Source organism: Mus pahari, chromosome 12 (assembly GCF_900095145.1).
Source record: "Mus pahari chromosome 12, PAHARI_EIJ_v1.1, whole genome shotgun sequence".
Taxonomy (NCBI): domain Eukaryota; kingdom Metazoa; phylum Chordata; class Mammalia; order Rodentia; family Muridae; genus Mus; species Mus pahari.
Window position 1 is genome coordinate 476,270 of NC_034601.1, and position 24,106 is coordinate 500,375.

At 43.9% G+C, this 24,106-nt stretch overlaps 1 protein-coding gene across 2 annotated transcripts in view; it reads right to left on the reverse strand.

Annotated features, from left to right (window-relative positions):
* Nucleotides 1-21,980, reverse strand: part of Crebbp (CREB binding protein) — a 130,136-nt gene extending 108,156 nt beyond the window's left edge. The window contains exon 1 of one of the 2 annotated variants that reach the window (XM_021209977.2): nt 21,108-21,980. In XM_021209977.2, coding sequence (XP_021065636.1) covers nt 21,108-21,192 — 85 coding nt within the window. In that variant the 5' untranslated portion in view covers nt 21,193-21,980. The remainder of the gene's footprint in view (nt 1-21,107) is intronic. The other variant, XM_029544586.1, reaches the window with a different exon arrangement.
* Between the last annotated feature and the right edge of the window lie 2,126 nt (nt 21,981-24,106).

The window sequence follows — 24,106 nt, forward strand, 5'->3', positions numbered from 1 at the left end:
TTCTCTGTATAGCCCTGGCTGTCCTGGAACTCACTTTGTAGACCAGGCTGGCCTCGAACTCAGAAATCCGCCTGCCTCTGCCTCCCAAGTGCTGGGTGGAAGGTGTGTGCCACCACGCCCGGCCCACATTACTTTTAATTAACAATCACATCTAGGATCTGCCTGTTCTACAGGCTTATTTGCACATTTAACTTCACAGGGCACTATTTGTGAAAGAAAAACATTGGAAATACCTAAATATCCATCAGTGGGTGCTCAAACAGAAAAACGCCAGACCAGAAAATGATATGACAGCTCTTCAGGTACTAACACATATACAAACACACTAACCTGGTCAGGAATGAAAAGGGGAGGAGAGAGAAGGAATCAGGTACTGACTATTTGGGCACACCTGTCTCCTGACTTCTAAGCCTTATTAACTACTAGTGTTAAGTAGTTATGGAAACTGGTGTTTTTAAGGTGATCTCTCCTCACAGTAGGCTGCTCAGGCTCAGTGATCAGCTTCAGCACCCATGATAACAATGGCTCCAGGTGCTCCAGTTCCAGCTGGACTTTCCTATTAAGAGGATAAAACTCCAAATAGATTCAATATTAGCTTTGAATATTGTTTTCACATGGGCTTAAAATGATGGAAAGGGGGGAAATTATTTTTTTCCTAAATAAATGACAATCTACATGTAACATTTTGTATCTAAAATACAGAACTATAAATATTGCTCACATCCATAAATCTGACATCATTAAATAAAAAAATCAGACATTGGTTTTTTCCAGTAATGCATCAGTGAGAAACCACTAATACAGACTGTAAAAGATGGAGAGTGTAACAAAGGAAGTGACAACCAAAGCTACTGGTAAAACAGTCACACCTTATCTCTGTCCCACATTTAATAGAGTCTCCTAACTACAAATAAAAATATGCATATATATGAATTTCTGGAACACAACCAATAAATCAATCAACTAACAAGATGATTTTATTTGGACTTATGTTTTTAAAGGGTTTTGTCTGCTTCCGTCCTTTCTTTCCTTCCTTTCTCCCTTTCTCTCTCCCTTTCTTTCTTTCCTTCCTTCCTTTTCTTTAAATGCTTTCTGCTACTATTTGCAGTGCTGTGGACCAATCTCAGGACCTTGCACTTTCCTGGTCAGTGCTATACTACTTTAGTAAATTTTAAACCCTGGTTTTGGCTTATTTTAAGAAGCATTTAGTATTCATTGTGTAAATGTACCACATTGTCTGTATTCATTCCTCTGTTGAAGGACATCTGGGTTCTTTTCAGNTCCTGGCTATTATAAATAAGGCTGCTATGAACATAGTGGAGCATGTGTCCTTATTACATGTTAGAGCATCTTCTGAGTATGTGCCTAGGTGTGGTATAGCCAGGTCCTCAGGTCCAATTTTCTGAGGAACCAACAAACTGATTTCCACAGTGATTGTACCAGCTTGCAATCCCACCAGCAATGGAGGACTGTTCCTCTTTCTCCACATCCTCACCAGCATCTACACCTAAGTTTTTGATCTTAGCCATTCTGACTGGTGTGAGATGGAATCTCAGGGCTGTTTTAATTTGCATTTCTCTTTAGGTGCTTCTCAGCCATTCTGTAGTCCTCAGTTGAGAGTTCTTTGTTTAGCTTTGTACCCCATTTTTTAATTTGTTTCTCTGAGTTCTTTGTATATATTGGATATTAGCCCTCTATGGGATGTAGGATTGGTAAAGATCTTTTCCCAATCTGTGGGTTGCCATTTTGTCTTACTGACAGTGTCCTTTGCCTTACAGAAGCTTTGCAATTTTATGAGGTCCCATTTGTAGATTCTTGATCTTACAGCACAAGCCATTGGTGTTCTGTTCAGGAATGTTTCCCAAGTGCCCATATGTTCGAGGCTCTTCCCCACTTTCTCCTCTATAAGTTTCAGTGTATCTGGTTTTATGTGGAAGTCTTTGATCCACTTGGACTTGAGTTTTGTACAAGTGGATAAGAATGGGTCAATTTGCATTTTTCTATATGCTGACCGCCAGTTGAACGAACCAGCACCATTTGTTAAAAATGCTTTTTTCCACTGGATGGTTTTAGCTCCTTTGTCAAAGATCAAGTGACCATATGTGTGGGGGTTCATTTCTGGATCTTCAATTCTATTCCATTGATCTCCCTGCCTATCTCTGTACCAAAACCATGCAATTTTTATCACTATTGCTCTGTAATACAGCTTGAGGTCAGGGATGGTGATTCTCCCAGAAGTTCTTTTATTGTTGAGAATAGTTTTCGATATCCTGGTTTTTTTTTCAAATGAATTTGCAAATTGCTCTTTCTAACTCTATGAAGAATTGATTTGGAATTTTGATTGGGGATTGCACTGAACTTGTAGACTGCTTTCTGCAAGACACAATGGAGTACTACTCAGCTATTAAAAAACAATGAATTCAAGAAATTCTTAGGCAAATGGCTAGAACTAGAAAATATCTTGAGTGAGGTAACCCAATCGCAAAAGAATACACATGGTAGGCACTCACTGATAAGTAGATATTAGCCCAAAAGCTCCAAATAAGAAGGAAGATCAATAAGAAGGAAGACCAGAGTGTGGGTGCCTCGGTCCTTGGGAGAACAAAATACTCAGAAGCAAATATGGCGATAAAGTGTTGAGCAGAGACTGAAGGAAGGGCCACCCAGAGACTGTCCCATCTGGGGATTCATCCCCCTACACAGTTACCAAACCCAGACACTATTGTGGATGACAAGAAGTACATGCTGAAAGAAGCCAGATATGGCTGTCTCCTGGGAGGCCCTGCCAGAGCCTTATAAATACAGAGATGGATGCTCACAGCCAACCAGTGGACTGAGTGCAGTGTCCCCAATAGAGGCGTTAGAGAAAGGACTGAAAGGGTTTGCAACCCCATAGGAAGAACAACAATATCAACCAACCAGTCCCCCAGAGCTCCCAGGGACTAAGCCATCAACAAAGGAGTACACATGGCTCCAGCTGCATAGGTTGCAGAGGATGGCCTTGTCATGCATCAATGGGAGGAGAAGTCCTTGGTCCTATGAAGGCTCAACAGATACCCCAATGTAGGGAAATTGAGGGCAAGGAGGTGGGAGTGGGTGGGTAGGTAGAGGAACACCCTCATAGAAGCAGGGGGAGGGAGGATGGGATAGGGTGTTTCCAGGAGGGAAGGAAACTGGGAAAGGGGCTAATATTTGAAATGTAAATAAAGAAAATATAAAATAAATAAGTAAAAAAGACGTATTTAGAAAAATAGAATGAAAAAAAAGAGGCCTCAGAAATCCCTAGTTCAACTTCCTGAAAACATTTCTAGAGATTACTTAACCCATACACACACAATCATACATCTTTTATCCCTAAAAAGTCTTAATTTTTATCTTTGTTCTCCATCCTAACCTTTTATTTAATGACTTTCAGACACTCCTGCCTTCTGCAGTAACCAGTCTTTTCCAGATCACCTAAAACAGGGAGCTCAACTATACTTCAGAGAAGGCTCCTTTTCCTAACAGACTTCGGGATTAGTTTCAGTGTTTCATAATCTCAAAATTAATTAATTGAAAGACCTGAGATTAACAAGTATTCTTAAAATAATTAAGTAAGAAATTGATTTTTACTGCTTAGTGCAGGCTATTAAGCTACAGCTAACCTATCACTTAATAAAGTAGGTAGCAAAAGCCAAAGGTTTTAAGACCTTTTCTAGACCAAAAACCATATATAGAATGTGAGTATGATCTGGCTACATGGCATGCATTTTAATACCAGTAACAAACCTGAGATATACTTCAGTTCTTCCTATTTACCGTGCAAACACTAAAAAATATCATTATTTAATCATAGAACCAAAACTTCACTGTTAAAATAAGAACAGACTAAGAGGGCTCAAGAGATGGTTCAGGAGTACTGAAGCTCTTGCAGAGGACCCAAGTTCAGTTCCCAGCACCAACAGTCAGGCAGCTCACAACCTCTTGTAACTCAAGTTCCAAGAGACATTCTTCTGACTCCTCAGGCACCTTTACACACACACACACACACACACACACACACACACACACACACACACACACACAAAGTAAAATGAACCTTTAAAGGGAAAGGAACTGAAGAGATGGCTCAGGAAATTAAGAGGATATTCTGTTCTCACCGAGGACCCAAGTGAGGTTCCCTGAACCTGAGTTAGGTAGCTAACAGTGGCCTCTAACTCCAAGGAAATCTATAACCTCTGGCTTCTGTAGGCACTGGCACTCACATGCACAAACTCCCTACAAACATCTGTTTTTTTAAAGATAAAATAAATCTTTAAAAAAGAGATAGAACGAGGCCTACTCTTGAAAGATTAATACTTCCAATTCCTCTAAGATCCATCAGAAAAGTGTGTTTACAATAGGTCAGCATGTACAAGGGTAGTGTATAAAGAAGCTACATGTAACGTGCTTAGGGGTGCACATTAGAGCTCTAAATGAGAAAGAAGATTAAGTGCCTTTAATCCCAGCACTTGCTTGATAAGTAGAGGCAGACAAATCTGAGTTCGAGGCCAGCCTGGTCTACAGAGTGAGTTCCAGGACAGCCAGGGCTACACAGGGAAACTATCTCCCCCCACCCCCCAAATAAGGAAGTTTTAAAGTTCTGTATACGAATGGCTTATATTAGTTTTCTAGGGTTATTCATTGAGGAAAATAGTTGTCATACTATGATGTGGGCCCTGGTGATCTAGGGGGGCAAAACAGGCATACATATATATAAATAATAAAATAAGCCTTTTGGGGGAGGTAGAGAGATGACAAAGGATCTGCTGGGAATTGGCAAACTGGCTAGCCATACCACTCACCTCCGTTCCACCACACAAGAACTGCAGCTTTTGCACGAAGGTTATCATCATGACCCAGCAAAGCGTCCATCTCCATCCCTCACACATAAACACAATAAGCACCAAAATATTTGTTGGATAAAAAAATGAAATGGTGGAGCTGAAACCAACTCCAAGAGCATGACTATCATCTGTGCCCATGGTCTCAGAAGCCATTGAAGATTTCTAAATTAGGGTGGCCAAATAAGCAAGGCAAGAACAAAACTGATTTTTTTTGCAAATTATTACTTAAGTGTTCAAGAGATTACACCTCCAGACTTTCACACTTGACACTTGTGCTGTTCCTCATGCCCAGAAAAGAACCAATTGCCATCTCTTCATCCTCAGTCTCTCAGCTCACAAGACCCTTTGGAGCGAGTTTTGCCCCATCTGGATTGCACAGACTCAGTGGCCCACTCTGGAAGCTGTAATAGCAGACTGCCCGAGATAAGCCTTCCCCAGCATGAAGACATGCGTGAAGGCAGATTCTAGGCCTGTCTCATCACTCAATCAACCAGGGCCCATACCACAGTATAACATCTATTACCCTAGTAAATAACACTGAAAAATTAGCCTAACCCAGAAGTATTTCTGAAAGTATCCTCCATTTTTAAAAGGATACTTCTGTCTTGAAGTCATAAATATTAAATAATATTAAAGATAATTCTACAAATACAAGAAGCAAATGAGCTTAGAGCTGCACTGCTGCAAACAATGGTCACACAAGGCCATTTACTTAATTTTTTTCAAAACTTTAAAATTTAGCCAGGCATGGTGGCCTATACATGAAAATGTAGCACTTAAGAAGTGGTGGCAAAAGAAGTGCTTGCTGACAGGAGCCTATAGCTGTCTCCTGAGAGGCTCTGCCAGAGCCTGACAAATAGAGGAAGATGCTCGCAGCCAACCACTGGACTGAGTACAGGGTCCCCAATGGAGGAGTTAGAGAAAGGACTGAAGGAGCTGAAGGGGTTTGTAACCCCATAGGAAGAACAATAACCAACCAGACCCCCCTCCACCGCCCTGGAGCTCCCAGGGACTAAATCACCAACCAAAGAGTACACATGGAGGGACCCATGGCCCCAGCCGCATATGAAGCAGAGGATGGCCTTGTTGGGCATCAACGGGAGGAGAAGCCCCTGGTCCTGTGAAGGCATGATGCCCCAATGTAGGGGAATGCCAGGGTGGGGAGTGGGGAGTGAGTAGGGGAGCACTTCATAGAAGCAGGAGGAGGAGGGAATGGGATGGGGGGTTCAGGAGGGGAAAGGGGATACATTTGAAATGTAAATAAAATATCCAAATCAACAACAACAACAAAACAAAACAAAAAACAAAACAAAAAAAGTTGGCGGCAAAAGAATCATTAGTTCAAGGCTAATCTCAGCTACTCAGTGAGTTTGAAGCAAGCCTGGGCTACTAAAAACTCTGTCTCAAACAAATAAAAGTAAATACATAACTTAATAAAATTGAATAGTTCTTATATCAGACTTGTCTTATTTCAAGTACTTGATGGTACACGTGGGCTTTTAACTTCTACTGAACAACACTGATTTAGACTCTAGATCACCAGCATCATCTGAACAAGGGCAATATTAACCCTTTTCACCATACTTCAGGCCATCACTAGAACTACAACACTGACTTCTCTTCCTATCATCTACATGGTCCCTAAAGAGGTTTTGTGAAAAGGTCAACTGTGGGCCGGTCATGCTCTACATACAACATCTGGTCATTAGTGTATACAACACGACAGTTTATACATACCTTTGGCTTTACTTTCAGTACTAGCTGTTAACTAAGTTACAAGCCTTAATTTGTAATGACACCCACAAATTAAAAGGAAAGTTCCTGGTCCATTGTAGGACATTTACTAGTAAAAGGCCATACATCTCCATAGCTCAAGTATAGAAGAGAATGGAAAAATAATAACTCCCAATGAAAGAACTTCCCATCACAGAGTCTGCAGAAAGAGGAAACCACACAATACTACGGAGCTAGATATGCTCCCTCAAGGTCCATGGATGAAACAAACAAGGATGAGTAAGGTCTCACTGGCACTCCTCTCAAAAAGTCCTCCTGACAAGTTGCTCTCTCTTCCAATGGCTGCTTTCTATAAAAGACAATTTTTACAATTTCTCTGCATTCAGATTTCCTTTTACTCTAAATCCTAACCCATATTAAACCTTTGTCTGAAACTGTAACTAGAAACCAGTTCCACTTAATTAGAGTTCAATTTCCCAATAAAGAACAGATAGAGTAAAGTGAACCACACAATTGCTTGTTTAGCAGGATTTCTGAATCTTAGCTCTCAATTCCTTCTTTCTACAGACTGGAGCTGAAACGGCACTAGACCCCCATATGACATGGAAAGTGAGACAGGGAAAGATAGCAACTTCCCACTGTCCTATGAGAAGCAATATGAAATTAGGTCTGGGTCAGGGCTTCATCCCTGTGTCAATCATCCCAATCCTCACTGGCCCCAAGGGAAAGTAATGCCCACAATTAATTAAACAATAAAAGCTGCCTCAACTGGCTACATGCCAAGTTCCGTAACAGTCTAATACACAAAAAGCTAATCAAACTGCGCAAAAGTGAATGCTGCAAAGGGAAGCTCCCTTTTAGAGTTCTCTGCCTCCTCCCTTTGTCCCCAAGACTAACATGTGAAGCCTCTGGCCCCAGTCACAGAGCTTCTGAGCTGGGAGCAAAACTTCCATGTCCACTGAGCCAAAGCCAAGGCTCCCTCTGAAGCACACATGGCTGGCTTCAGTATAAAAAGCTCTGACATTTCCTTCAACTCTGAGTCACGCTTAGAAGGTTCTACTTTTAATCAGGTGACAAATAGTCCAAATATTTTAATCCAAAAGAACTGGGTCAAGCTTTCATAGTTCATAACTATCAACGCAACCCCTATATATTGATAAGATTTCTATACCTCCTGAGTTGTCATCATTCAACTCATAATCAAATAGTAAACCTATTAAATTCTATTTAAATGCTACCCCAGCCTTCTCCATAGGTTACCCTAACTTTCTGCTGTTTCATTGGATACGCTAACTGTAAAGTTAGCAAGGGGAGGCTGGTAAATGACTCAGCAAGTAAAGGCCCTGCAGCCAAGCCTGACAACCAGTTTAATCCATGGGACCATGTAATAGAGGAAGAAAAAACTCCTACCTGTCCTCTGACCTCCACAAGTGGCATGGCACACAGCCACACCCACCCACCCGCACACAAAGTAATCAAGTAGTAAACATGTATAGGTGGTCGTGAAAAATGCAAAGCTATTTAGGGGGAACTAAGAGGGGAAGCTTTTTTATTTTAAAAATAATTTATATTACAAGAGAACTATACAACCCCCTTAAAGAGACCATTCTCTGTATTACAGACTGTATGAATTCAAAACATTAATTGAAATACCTTGTGTATACATTGCTATTATAAAAACAAGGCACAGGTAAAGATTGGCACAATAAGAGATTCCCAAACAACATGTAGGACACTTAAGAGGTGGAAAAGAAAGGTTTTCACTGTGAGGCTTTATCACTTCGAGGCTTTCCTACTCTTAGCAATGCTTCAACTAAACACTCCTACTGATAACAGAGACAACAGTCATGAGAGATGATAGTCACGTATTTCCTAACACTGAGTTTAATAGGAATTCAACTTTTACACACAGAACTCAAAAATAGTCTTGCTATCTAAGGGAACCAGAAAAGACCCCAATAGTTCTTCCAGGACAACTACAGTTCTTCATTAAACTGCCTAGAAATTAAAAGAGTAAGGGCACTTTGCTTACTTCCAAGCCTTCCACACCCCATTCTGACTGTGTATGAAGTACTCTGGGTCAGACCCATTCAAGAAGGTCCAAGCTCATCAGCAAGCGAAGGAGCACCCATGCAGGACCCTCTCTCAGAGAGAGGACTACTCAGGCAAAGTAGAATATGCAAAAGCTCCACGACTATCAGAGCACTGGTACGCATTTCAGCATAAAGTACGAGTTGTTCTCTTAAGGCTAAGCTTAAGACTAATAGTGAGGCATGATCTTTTTCCCTGTTAAAGCAAGAGGACAGGTCAGGGCAGGTCTGACAGAGATCTTCCAAGAAGCAATTGGGTGAGGGCTACCCCCAACTTCAAACTGTACTACAGCACACTATAGTAATAAAAACAGCATGGTACTAACACAAAAACAGAAATGTGATCAATGGAATCAAATTTAAGGTTCAGATGTTAATTCACATACTGATGGACACCTGCTTTTTTATAAAGAAGCCAGAAATAAGACACTGGGGGGAAAAAGACAGCATCTGTAATAAAAGGTGCTGGTCAAACTGGATGGCTACATGTACAAAAACCCACATAGCTCCATCTTTATCATCCTGCACTAAACTCAATTCCAAATGGATCAGAGACCTTAACATAAAACCAGATACACTGAACCTGATAGAAGAGAAAGTGGGGAATAGCCTTGAACTCAATGGAGCAGAGAAAGACCTTCTGAACGGAACACCATTAGAATAGACATCAAGTTCAACAATTAATAAATGGGACCTCATGAAATTGAAAAGCTCCTGCATGGCAAAAGACATTGTCATCAAGACAAAGTGGCAGCCTACAGAATGGGAAAGATTTCTATAACTACACATCCAATAGAGGCCTAATATCACATACATAAAGAACTCAAAAAACTATTTATCAAGAAAACAAATAATCCAATTAAAAAATGGGGTATAGATTTAAACAGAATTTTCTTTTCTTTTTTTTTTTTTTTTTTTTTTTTTTGGTTTTCGAGACAGGGTTTCTCTGTGTAGCCCTGGCTGTCCTGGAACTCACTTTGTAGACCAGGCTGGCCTCGAACTCAGAAATCCGCCTGCCTCTGAATCCCGAGTGCTGGGATTAAAGGCACGCACCACCACGCCCGGCTCAGAATTTTCAATAACTGAGAAGCACTTAAAGAAATGTTCAACATCTATAGTCATCAGAGAAATTCAAATCAGAACTACTGAGATTTAATTTTACACCTATGAGAATGGCTAAGATCAATAACACAAGTAACAGCTCATGCTGGCAAGGATGCAGAGTAAGGGGAACATTCATGCACTGCTGGTGGACTACAAACTTGTACAGCCACTATGGAAATCAGTGAGGTGGTTCCTCAGGAAGATGGGGATTAATCTAGTCAAGATACAGTTGTACCACTCTTGGGCATATACCCAAAGATGCTTCATCCTACCACAAGGACACTTGCTCAACTGTGTTCATTACTGCTTTATTCGTAACAGCCAGAAATTGGAAACAACCTAGATACCACTCAACAGATGACTGGATAAAGAAAAAGTGGCACATTTACACAATAGAGTATTATTCTGACATTTAAAAATAAAGTCATGAACTCTGCAAGTAAATGGACAGAACTAGGAAAAATTCATCCTGAGTGAGGTAACACAGACCCAGAAAGACAAATATGGTATTTGCTTATATGTGGATATTAGCCATTAAGTCAATAAGAACCACACTACAATCTGTAGAACCAAAGAGGTTAGGGATAGAGTAAGGGACAATGGGGGGTGGGGGGCGATGAATAGATTTCCCTGGGAAAGAGATATAGAATAAATGGTTATGGAAGAATGTGGAGGAGGGCTGGAAAGGAAGGGAAGAGGGGGATGGGGAACAGAATAAGGCAAGAGAAAGCTAAAATTAAGGACCATTTGAGAGAAAGTATGGAAACCTAATACAACAGAGATATACACACACGCACCATCCATCTAAATGAAATAATGGGAGAGACAGAGTCACCAAATGAAGCTTCCAGTACCAGGAACGGGTAATATCTAATTGAGTTGCTGACCAAAGGAGTCCCATAAGAACCCTCAAACCCAGGCTGTTACCAAGACTACAGGTTGCTTTCCACACACTAAAGGCAAGGAATGATATGGTTTTAAAGTGCACCACCTTTCCCACAGACTGGATGGCCCTCTGGCTCCTCTAGGCTTTACTTTTGCTTTATCCACCTTTGCTGGAGGATGGGGAAAGGGGAGCTTGACCATGCTACCACACACCCCCTCCCCACCACCCGAGACCCTTGAATTCAAGGGTAAAAGACATACACACTCGGTTAATTTCTTTACAATTCCCCTTCTTGACACAATTGCTGGGTGTTACTATCTCCTGCCTGGAAAAGAATGCCTTTACCTATTTATTATCTCTGACTCTCCACCTGCTCTAAAGTTTGTGGCTAGTCCCACCTAGACCCTGTCAAACATCCACAGCCACTTGCCTATAGTGAAGGCTTGGGGACTGCCACAGATTCTGGGTCATCTTGCCTCATTCAACCTTTCAGATGGATCTAGTCAGAACATCAGTCAAGTCTTGTGCCTTCTAAGCATACAGAGACTGGATAACAGATACTAAAGCTTTCTTTGTTAAGTCTAACCAAATTTTCTAATCTTCCTACTACTTCCCACCCTTTTAAAAAATTTCTCATCGACCCTATTCAACAGAAAGAAGTTATAGAGTTGTCAGTCCAAGTCTCTTAGGCTGGGGTGGATGGTTCTGGTTATTTTATGGATTATAGATATGCTGTCATTTTAAGAGATACTTTATAAATGTAGCTTTGGACAGGGAGAAAGAAAACTAAAGAGCTTAGACTCTGGGATTTCTACCTTCCCTTTCCTCTTCTCTATCCTTCCTTCTTAAAGGAAAGGGGGTGGAAGAGGAAAAGCAGGATACAGAAACATCATAGAGGAGGAAGACAATGGAGGAAAGGGAGGTACAAGGAAGATGAAGCAGAACCACGCAGCCTGGAGAAGCAGCAAGTAGCAAGGGATCTCCTAGCTGGGAAAGAGAGCAGTGTAGTGGTAACCTGCCCAATCTAGACTTATAAATACTGTAGCTTATAAATACTGTAACTGAGATTTACTGCAACAGGAAGGCCCTATGGCTGAAGACAATAACTACACAACTGACTGACCATGAATAAGTCAAGCTGGTGCCTATATGGAGCCTTCACCCCTACATGCTAGTTAGTATCTTAAGTACTCTTAACAATACAAAAAGAGAAACATACACCAACTCAGTCACAAACTCTTTGGTCTACAATGGTGTCCTGCCGGCAAGGTATGCTAGTGGCACAAAGCCTGGGAATAACCAACCATATCAGATTTGACTTAAGATCCACTCCATAACATAAAAACCAGGAAGTGACACTACTTGGATGATAAAGTACCTGAGACTAGAGAGTCCAAGGACCTAGGGTAAAACCAAATATTACTGTAGAACCAAATACTGTTACTGTTCAATACTACTAAAAGAATGTAATAATAAAATGATTCCTAGTGACACTCTGCTATACTCATAAACCAGCTCCTTGCTCAGCCATCAGAGGAGCTTCCACTTGTAGCAGCTGGGAACAATACAGAGGCTCATAGTCAGAGTGAGAGAGAGACCTTGGAATATTCACCCTAAATGGGGTTATCTCCATCAAATTCCTCCTCAGGTCTCAGAGAACCCTGTGAAAAGAGGAACCAGAAAGAGTATAAGAGCCTGAGTGGATGGAGGGCATCAAGAAACATGGCCCTCTAAACACACAGAGACTGAAGTAGCATGCACAGGGCCTGCACCTGACCTTTGATATAGATTATGGCTTCCAGTTTAGTGCTTTTATAGGATTCCTGAGTGTGTGAACAAGAGGGTCTATATCTATACCTATCCCTTGTGCCTTTTCTTGGACTTGTTTCCTTTTGTCATACTCTTGATGTGTTACTTTTCCTTTTATCTTATTATATTTATATTATTATATATCATTTTATTATCACCCTTAGAATCCTGGTGTTTTCTAATGAGACAGAATGGGGATGGATTCAGTTGACAAGGGAGATAAGAGGACCTGGAAAGAGTGGATAGAAGAGAAATCACAATCAGGATATATTGTGTGAGGAAAAAAAGTCTTAGTTTCAATATAAGAAGAAAAAAAAGATTAAGTGAAGGGGAGTCAGCTGTAGCACACACCTTTAATCCCAGCACTCTGGAGACAGGGGCAGGTGGATCGTTATAAGTTCAAGGCTGGTCTGGTCTACATAGTAAATTCTAGGACAGCCAGGGCTATATAGAAACCCTGTCTCAAAAGCAAAAAACAAAAAAACAAACAAAAAACAAAAAACAACAGGAATGCATGAAGGGCAAGGGTACATGTACTAACATTGGATTACAGAGGACAGAGGGCATGCCCAAGAGTATGAAGGCTTCTGAGAGACATCTAAGAACAACCAGAAGAGTTATACAAGAGCTATCTATCTATATGTATGTGACATCTAAGATGAAAAGATGGTCATGGCCAGGGTCCCATTTCCAGCCCTGAAGACTGGGAAAACAGTTGGCTTCCCCAAGTGACTGACTAGCACTCTAGTACAGCAGGACAGGCAGAGCACGGTTGGGAAGACAACCAAACCACTGGCCTCACCTCAGTTTCCTGGGATTCCACAGAGCAAGATGTTCAGAACTCTAGGGAATAAATACATCCTTCTGGATTATTCTTTCCACATTTTCACACTTAAATCGCATTTTCTTAGTTTTGTTTCCAAGTTTGAGTGAACACAGTTCTAAGCCACTGAAAGGTATCAACCAGAATCTTCTGTACAGTGTTGTTCAGTGGCTAACAGATATCTCAGACTGAATTTTAAGACACAGATAGAATCACATATCCGAGACTTATGAAGTCCATGAATTATGTTTCAAAATTATAGGGTTTACAGAACACTTAAGTTTTTAAAGATTTTAAATTTTTCATAGCTATCATGTTTCTACTTTAAAAAATTAAAGTGAAGGAGATGGAGAGATGGCTTAGCAGGCTGTTTTTCCAAAGGAGCTGCATTCAATTCCCAGCACTCGCAGGGCAGCTAAGCATCTGTAACTCCAGCTCCAGGTGACTCAATGCCCTCTTCTGGCCTCCAAGGGCAATGGGCAAACATGGTGCACAAGCATACATGCAGGTAAAACACATGCTATACACAAATAAATAAACCTTACATTTAAAAAGTGAAAATGCAAGCAAAAATCCATAGTACTATGATAGAGTTCTGGTTATATATCCAGTGAGGGCATACAACAGCCACAGCCACACATGGAAATGCGTGCTAACATGCAAAGCTACTGCGATTTCCACCATCAGCATTCTGATCAGATTATCATCCCAAAGAAACCCCCACACGACAAGGCACATTCACACACCCAAGTAAACACAAGGCCAACGCCTGTCCACTGAGCACTTCCTCCAGGCCAGCTATTTTCCAGACATCACCTCAGACAATACTGTAATAATATAGTCATCAGCCCATTTTACAAATGAGAAAACTGAGGTTATAGAGTTGAGACCTGGCCAGAACGCACCAGGTAGGTTATCAATGGTGAAAACATCGAGATGTGACACTCAAAATTAAGAGAAAGAAAAAAAGAAACGAGGGGGGGGAGGGAGGGGGGCACGTGTAAGAGTGCACGTGCACCAGAGAGTGGTGACAAGTAGTGTAAAAGCAGAGTCTTAGGAGAAAACTACCTCAAACATCTCCTAAGGGCCCACGGTGTAAGTGAGCCTTCTTGTGTTGTGATCGGTGCCAGTGGGGTAACTGTGGCACATCTGTACCAGCTCTTACAAAGCCATTCACCATCTAGTCTCACAGAAAAGGGAGGATTATGAGAACTGGAGGTGACCCAGTAGTAGGGAAAAGAATGCTGTGAGCTACGATAACCAAAATGGCTAGCAAAAAAGCAAAGTCACATGAAGTTACTGTGCTTAAAATGTATTTGATTTCAAATACCGTATATACAGCTATCACAGAACAACAACAACAGCTCAAAAGAGAACCTCCTCATTTGAAGTGGCCATCCTACCCTATCTACTAGTCACTGTCCAGGCCAGGTGCAAAAGTCTCAGAAAATTTGTGCTACTGCTATGCCCAGCTGGGAACAGGTACAGCAGGCCAGTACTCCCAAATGGGTGCTTAGGCCACACCACTCACATCATCAAGCTGTAGCTCAAGGGAAAATTCTCCAGGTGCCAATTTTTATAGTAAAGTTTAAAGGAGACAGCAGTGCCTACATACTATCTATGGCTGACTTCTTGCCAAAATGACAAAGTACAATGGTTAGAGCAAGAGACCAGATGCCCCACAGAGCCAGAAATATGTCCTCTCTGGTCTTTTACAGAAGTCGTTTACTGATCCATGCATTATGTTAAGGGGTTGGGGGGCATTCCTGGTAAAATGAGCTGTAGGAATGTTGGGAAGTTCAGCCATATCTTTCAAGGTTCACAGTGCCCACCAGCACAAGCTCTAAGAGACTAACACCAAAATTCCTTGGCTAGAACTAACCTCAGCAGGGAACAAACCCCTTAAATTATTATTTGTTTAGTTATTTGGTTTTTCAAGACAGTGTTTCTCTATATAGCCCTGGTTGTCCTGGAACTCACTCTGTACTGTAGACCAGGCTGGTTACTGAGCCATCTCTTCAGCCCCAGCCTTTTTCCCCACTTCTGAGAAACACTTTTATGCCCTTTAATTTCCTGAAATACAGACCAAGTGCTGATCTGAGTAAGATAAAGAAGGAACACCCTCACTAATGGAACCTAAGAACTAAGGTAACAAGCTTTATGAACCCATAATACTTCATCTTTACAAAGAAAGGCATATTAACCACCTCATTTTAAACTATTTTGTTTTCAAACATGAAATTAAAACACCAAAAACCAGCATTTGCAGAGTCCTACATAATGGGGTACTCTGAGAGCCAACCAGAATGGCAGAAGCTAAAGGTGTAAACTACTGGCTTACAACCTAAGCATCAATTCCCAACTGCAGAAAGCAAGCCTCAGTTCCTTTATAAGCCATTTTCAGTTATGTTTAAGAGTTACCAAATCAAGTGTAGTACAGTAGAGCATATCTGTAATCCCAGCAACTCAGGAGGTGGCAGCAGAAACATCAGTAATTCATGGCCAGTCTGAACTACATGAAATCCTGTCTCAGGAAAACAAAAAAATAACAGTAATTACAGAACCCCCACCTTTTGCTTTAACAGTATGCAACCACTGGTGTGCTTCACAATTATACCACATTTTCTGAAGAGTTACCAGTGCAGCCCATTCTTGACCCCAAAAGGTTCGTACTTTCATGTCAAGATAGTCATGAACAGTCCTACCTGATACAAAACTTTTACCTCCTATTTAGTCAAGACAGTAAGTAATAAAGTAAAATAAGGACCATACATTGTAGATTTCCTGAAAAGGACTGCATGTGTTTGTACGTGTGTTTAAGATGGGGGGGTGGGGGTGGGGGGTGGAATAGAGGAGAATGAAGGAGGGAGGGTAGGGGAAGCAGGCAGAGACAAACAAAAAGACTAAGGCCTGCTTTGTAGCACAAGGTTGTCCAGAACTCATAATGTTACCTAGGCTAGCCCCCTCCTGTCTAAGACTCTGGAGTACTGGAATTACAGGTGTGTGCCACAGGCCTACAATCTTTAATTCACCAGCTGAAGTGAATGCGACTGAAACCTGGCAAATATCACTGTCCATGAGTCAGGAAAACTTTTTTTTATGTGTATGGGTGTTTTGCCTCCATGTATATCTGTATAGCATGTGCACACAGTATCTACAGAGTTCAGATGTCCTGGAACTAAAGTTTCAAGCAGTTGTTAGCTGCCAGGTGGGTGCTGGGAATTGAACCAGTCTCCTATGGAAGAATGCTCTTAACCACCTTTTCTCCAGCCTCAAAGTCAAGTAAACTCTTTAGAGGTACGAATGTGTAATAAATTTCTATGATGCTCATTTTAAAATATATTATTTAATACTTCCCCCACCACGGCAGGACTGGGATCAAACTCAAGCTTTCAGGCTTGGTGGCAAGTGCCTTTCCATGCTGAGCCGTCTCACCTGAATCTAGGACTGTTAACCATCTAGATTTCCTTCTGCCTGTAGCTCTGGAGCCCATCCCCCATAAGTCACGGGGCCTCATCTAGAAAACAGCAGTAAATGTAGCTTCTCTTCATCTGCTGCCATTGGCTTTAGAGGAAAGCACTGTCTGACACATAAAAGACCGCACACAGTGAAGACTACCCTGTACCAGTAAAAAGATGTTAGTGGCCAATCACATTTACCACAAGCTCTCTTTAAATGCACTTCTCTACTGCATTTAAAGAAAATTGTAGCTACTCAGAAGGCTGAAGCAAGAGGCTCACTAGAGTCTAGGAGCTGAGATCTGACCCGGACAACACACTGAGACTATGCCTCTTGAAAAGTGAACTTTTAGGCTGGAGAGATGATAGATAGCTGGGTGGTAAGAGCACTGACTGCTTTTCTAGAGGTCCTGAGTTCAAGTACCAGCAACCACAATGGTGGCTCACAACCATCTGTAATAGACTATAATGCCCTCTTCTGGCACGCAGGTGCACATGCAAATAGAACACTCATAAACATAATATAAATAATAAGTCTTAAAAAAAGTGAACTTTTTGATCACAGAGCATGCCTAAAATGCTAGCAATACTCAGAAGCTAAGGCAGAAGAATCACAAATTTGAGGTCAGCCTAGTACATAGAGCCAATGTGCTATCAGTCTTGGGTACATCACCACCTTGTTTCAAAGAAGAGGAGGGAAGGAACTTTTTTTTTTTTTCAAATAAAAAGCACAGGCATTATAAAATACTACGACAGATTAGTGCCACAGCACAGGCTAAAAAAATATACCTATGTTTGATTGTAAAAAAAAACCAATGTAAAACTTTCTATAAAATTTTACTATGTGTGAGCAAAAGAGTGAGTGCAGGTGGGAGAGGGGTTCCTGATGTGTCACACCTAAAGGTCAGCGGGCACTCTGTGGAGTGGGTTCTCTCCTCCCACCTTTCCATGGGTTCTGGGAACCACATTCCAATCACTAGGTTTACGTGGCACGTGCTCCCTCTTCTTGACCTCCTGAGCCATCTTGCAGGCCCGAACACTTTTTACATGGTTTGCTATACATAAAGTTTACTGTGACATTTCCCAAGTCACTAAGTGTGATAATGTATGCCTATAATACTAGCACTTAAATTAAAAGGCTGAGACAGGAGGATCCAGAGTTCACATAGAAAATTCCAAGCCAGTCTGAAGTAATCAGCCTCAAAAGACAAACCAAACAAAAAAAAATATAAAAAATAAAAAACCCACCTTCACAAATGTATGAATTGCCAATTATGTATGTTTAAAAAAAAGTCTACTTGCCTGAATAATTTTTTCTATACTGTTCGATCATGAATCCATGGTGTTAAAAGATTCTAAACTATTTTAATTTGGACGTATTAAGAGAAAGTTTCCAAAATACATAGCCAACTACATATGTATAACACAAAGTTCCCTGCTTCTTACAAAGTGCTTAACACTTCAACACAGAACAAGACAATAGTATTTCACCAGCATCTGACACCATCTGCCTCTCTGCCTCTGCAGAACTGCCTGTGGTAGGTGAAAAGCGGTCTCTTCTTCCTCTTGCTCCGTCCTCCAGGCACCTTCCCTCTTCCTCTGTGTGTTCTCGCCCATCTTAAGTAACAAAGGCGATCATCACTCAGAGGCTGCCTGGCCCCTAGTGGAGTGGTTTATGCATACACGGACACTCCCCTTGGTGAGCTCCAAGTACTCCGTAGGCCTGGTAGGCTTCCCTCTCTATCAAGGGCACTCTCTTCTCCAACCACTACCATTCCTAGAAACACAACTAAAATGCACTTGATGGATTCACATCTCAGTCCCCAAAGATGTGGCTTGTATCACTAGTTCAAGTCGCAGCTGTTTCTCACTGTCTAGGGCTCTCTGCTCACTCTCCTTGCATCCCCTCCCTAAAATTGCATCTTGTGCTCAGAACACACACCTCACCTACCCCAGCCCAATTTCCTCTTGGAGGCGTGAGATAAGACCCCTCAAGAAAACAAAGTTCAGGCCGGGCAGTGGTAGTACACGACTTTAATCCCAGCACCTGAGAGGCAGAGGCAGGTGGATTTCTGAGTTCGAGGCCAGCCTGGTCTACAGAGTGAGTTCCAGGACAGCCAGGGCTACACAAAGAAACCCTGTCTTGGGGGGGAAAAAAGAAAAAAAAAGAAAAGAAAAAAACAAAGAAAACAAAGTTCAATTTTTCTCAACAATATTATCCTTCTGTCTCTGTCCCAGCCTTCACTGCTTTAAATATATTTAACAAAAATACTTCAGCCATTTATTTGTTTAATTTTTAAGATCTGTCTATCTTGTTACTGGATCATAGAATAATAGTTATTCTCAAGAAGGTTTCACCTTGTTTAATGTATTCAAAAATGGCTCCTTCCTCAGAGTGGACCCTTACACCCTTTCAAGACAATGTGATGGTGCATTTCATGTAACCAAATATGAATGCCATCTTATTCTTTGATCATTTAAATCAGGATCATTAGAAACTACCACTCCTTGTTTTCATATATGTGTAAATGTGAAAGTTCTCTCCTGCGTCTCCTGGGTAAAAAGCGACAGGGACAGGGACAGGGACAAAGTGCTCCCGTGCAGAAGATCCTTCCTGGTAAGTCTGCTCCGGTTAGCAACACGGTAAGTAAACATCTGACAATCCAGACAAGCTACACCAAAAAAAAAAAAAAAAAAAAAAAAAAAAAAAAGGAAGGAGGAGGAGGAGGAAGGGAGGAAGAGGAGGAAGAAGAGGAGGAGGAAGAAGAAGGGGAAAAACCATCTTCTTTTGGGTTCCATCTTGTAAACCTCTAGATGTATAAGATACTACAGGTCTTTTTGTGGTCTTATTAATTTGCCCCACTTCTAAGAAAAAAATCTACAAGTTCACTCAGTAACAGCAAAGCTGAAGTCTTCCAGTTACCAGTGTCAGAGGATAAACTTGAGGAGGACACCTACCTGGTATGATCTACATCTCATAGCTCATATGATTACAGTCTTCTGGCTCAAGCACAGCAAGATTACTAAAGCAAGGGAGCTCTACTTTGCACAAGTGTACTTAAACCACTGTTTCAACATTTTACATCAATAAGATTTTTATGAAAATAAACATCAAACAACTTGTCGTTTAAAAAGAAAAGTGACTTTTCCCTACCTACCTGTGAATTTCTTATTTACTCCTTCCTACTACTCAACAAATTTTAAGTCAACAAAAATCTTCTGAAAAATGATGGAGGGAGAACACTCCTCTCTCATTTCTACATTAACTAAAATTACACATCCCATTTCATGACTGGACTTCACTAACAGGAACACTATTCAAACTGAAGCCATGAAATCTAACTTTTGTTTCAAAAGCAGAAATTTTTTTAATACACTTGTATAAAGTCACATAAAGAGTTCCACAACTTGAACATCTGTATCTAGCGCCAATCTGCAGGCAGCAATGTAAATTGATTTGGACCCATTCATCAGAAACTGATTTTCAGATGCCGCTACAAGTACGTACTGGAGAAGTGCTAGCTGCGCTGAGCCGGCATTGTTCGCAGCAGCATACGAGTTTATATTTCGAAGGAGAGCTTAAAAAGGGATATACGAATAATTGGCAAGGTTATCAGAGCTGTCCAGAAGTACTCTGAATTACTGAATGAACAGAAAAGTCTTGGGGACCCGATCCGATCACCTAAGAAAGTTTGCATGGAAGTTATTTTGTGAGTCGGGGAAAAGATTTAAGAGTATCTTGCTTTTCTCTTTCCCTGAAAGATTCAAAGTCCTTAATTTTTTAAATTTTCATCTCCAGTGTAAAACCATTCCAACCTCAAAGGCAGACTGGAGCCCAATGGACTTTTAAAAGCCTGCTAACTTCTTTTTAAGGTTACGTATGTAAATGAAAGACACCACAGCAACTTTGATGACAACTCGCACATGAGGTTTGGGGTTTTGAAAAAAAAAAACAAAACTAGGTGATCAAAAAAAAAAAAATCAAGAGTTTCTAAATAACCACTGAGCGTTTTCCCGAGCAACACATTCCAAGAAACTTCTCAGTCGCAACTCGTAAGGCAGCAGCAGCTGTGTCCGCGACTGCACCGCCTAGAGTGGGGGTCCGATCCTGAAAGCCCCCATTACCTCTGGTCGCATTCTCTTACTCCAAACCTCCAAGGTCCCCTCCGCTGTCATCCCGGCCGGCCACGCGTGCGGACACTCGGCCGCGCCCCCGCTTCACTTTTCCTCCCCGGCAGGGAAACACATCCCAAGGCCCGGGACAGAGTCTCCGGCCACTGCGACCCTCAGCTCCCTCCCGGCCGCCGACTCTGACAGCGAGCCTGGCCCCAGCCTCACCTGTGTTGTCATTCGCGGAGAAGCCGGGCGAGCTGAGTTTGGCTCGTTTGGGGTTGGGCGGTCCGTCCAGCAAGTTCTCGGCCATCTTCACCTGCTCGCGGAAACAGCCCTGAGCGCGGGCGGGCGGCGCGACGCGGCCCGGACGGGGGTCTGGCCGGCGGCTGCGAGCAGGGGAGCCAGCGAGGAGCGAGCGCAGGAGCGCGGGCCGGGCCGCGGAGGGCGCAGGCCGGGTGGGGGAGGCGGCGGCCAAATCTCAGCCTCAGCAACAGCGCCCCGCAGCGCTCACCGCCCGCCCCCGGCCGCCGCCGCCGCCGGCCGCGGCCCCCTCATCCCCTGCCCGCCTCCCGAGCGCGACACTCCGCGGCCCGGGCACCCAAGCGGCCCGGCCGCCTCCGCGGGCCCGGCTGGCAGCGACGGCGCCCGGCCCCGCGGCTCAGGCGGCGCCCGGGAACATGGTGGTACCGCCGCCGCCTCGCCGCCCCCCCCCCGCGCGCCCCACTTAATGAATTCGCCCGCGGCCGGACGACCGGGGGGCTTTGGGCTCCGCCGCCCGCCTGCGGTCCGCCGCCGCCGTGAGGAAAAACAATGCGCCGAGCGGGGCCGCCGCCGCGCCGCGGCCCCCCCACCCCGTGCCGCCGCCGCCGCGGCCGCCGCGGCCGCCGCCGCCGGGCTCCGGGAGGCCGAGACGAGAGGCGAGCGGGGCCGCCGGGGCGGGCGCCGAGGGCCGGGCGGAGCGGGCCGGCCAGGCGGAGCGGGGTGCGCGGGCGGTTGTGGGGCCCGGGACCGGCGGGGCCGAGTAGATCGCGCTCGAAGCCCCGGTCGGATCCGCGACAAGATGGCGGCTGTTGATTCCTCAATTAAAAAAAAAAGAAAGTTTTTTTTCTTCTCTTTCCAGAGCCTGAACGGGGAGGGGGAGGGGGCGGGGCACGCCTGTACGTCACCCCCCGCGGCGTCACCACGCACGGCCCCCGCCCCGCCCCCTCCACCTGCGCCGGCCGCGGCGGAAAGAGCCGAGCGCGCTCGGGTGGAAGGGTCGAAGGCACGGCGGCGGTGCGTGAGGCGACGGGCTGCGGCGCTAGGCCCGGCCTGCGGGACGCCAAGTGCGCAGAGCGGACGGCCACTTTTGTTCTGACGCCGTCAGTAACGCGGCACGCGCGGGGAGGGCGCCCTGGGCTCGAGCCTGGGCCCCCCAGGCGCGGAGTCGGCGCTGATCGGGGCCCAGCCCGTCCGGTCCCGCCCCGGCAGCTCTGCCTCTTGGCGGCTAGCTCCTCGACTCCCTGGCTTGCGAGCCTCCAGGGTGACATCGGACTGGGAAGACGCCACCGCAACCTGCGCCTCTTCCCCTCGCCCTATGCTAGTGATGGCGAAGTGGCACCTGCAGGTTACAGAAGGTCCTCGGGTCTGTGTGCAGATGGGGAAACTGAGGCAGGAAGGGGCAAAGCAACTTTTTCCAAGATCACCGAGGGAGAAAATGACAGGCCGAGAGTCCACCCCTTGTTCTTCCCAAGTTTGCAAGGGCACCGCAAGGCTCTTGAGCGCCCACTCCCAAGCCCAAAAAACGATAGGGCCAGGTCCAACGCTGTCACCTGAAGGGAGGGGCTGTCAGCTCGACCACCTGGATCTGAGGAGGGCCCAGGTACCAAGACCAAGGGCTTCGATCTCCTAGGGGTGCTCTTCACTTCGGACAACCACCCTGGCTTTGGCAGGTACCCAGAAAAATGTAGGGTCGCAGGGAGACCCTCTCACTTGGGTGTGCCACACACCTCCTCAAAAACTAAAGTTTTCCCATCTCTATTAACACTCTCTCAAAACCTGCCAGCTTGACTCAGAAGTCCTTATCTTCCAGGTATCAGCAGCACCCCTATTTCCTAAGCGAGAAACCTGTGAGTCAGACCCCTCCCTCCCCATCCACCCACGATGCAGCCAGTCTCCCCCACATTCTTTACCTGAAGAATGGGCTCCTCCTCCTACACCGCCGTCACCTGGTGTGTTGTCCATCATGGTGCCTGCGGTCCTTTGACTGAGGCAACTTCTTACATAAACTTTTCTTGTGTTTCACGCTGTTCAGCACACAGCCACAAAATTACCTTTCTGGGGGGGGGGGAATCTCCCTCGGTGATCTTAGAAAAAGTTGCTTTGTCCCTTCCTGCCTCAGTTTCCCCATCTACACACAGATCCGAGGACCTTCTGTAGCCTGCAGGCGCCACTTCGACATCATTAGTATAAGGCAAAGGGACTAGGCGCAGGCCTACTGCAACAAATGGCTCCTATACAAAGAAAAAGAAAAACACTAAGAACATATATAAAATAGACAGACACATGTATATAACAATGGTTGGGCCATAATTGAGTGATGCACATTTATCTTAACTGTTCAAAACTTGTGCTACCCACACTTGTTTCATCTCTCCCTCTGTCCATCATTTTGTCCCCACCAGTATCCTATATTCACCAAGTTGCTCTCATCATCTGAAATATTTTATACTTATGTCAATGCTATTCACAGTCCTGAAAACACCTGTCACTAGCACAATAATTCAGTCTGCAAATCTCAGTTGTCTCAGGAAGTCCCTCTAACACTTTAGGGCCTCAGAGATCACTTCTGGGCAAAGTTCAAGGGCACAATATTAATACATTGTTCAATTCATTTATGTTTTTATTCATCACATATTATTCTTAAGCCTCTTCAGAGTATTAATTCCCTGGGAAAAATCATAAAGAAATCCCTGCGTGCTCTGAGAAGTTAGGGTAACAAGCATGGAAAATCATGACAGACTACCCAGCAGTCCGTCTTCACAGGTGTTGAGGAAAGTAAGTGGCCACAGAGCCACAGAGAGACAGAGGACCAGCGTCACTGCATCTGAGGTGCCCCGGGTGCTGGTCTCACTATAGGTCATTGCATTCACTGAGGGTAGGGGCTATGTTTGTTAACTTTATGACTGAATGGGTAGATACAGTGTCAGACCCCCCAATTTGGAGGCCTCTGGACATTAAGAAGA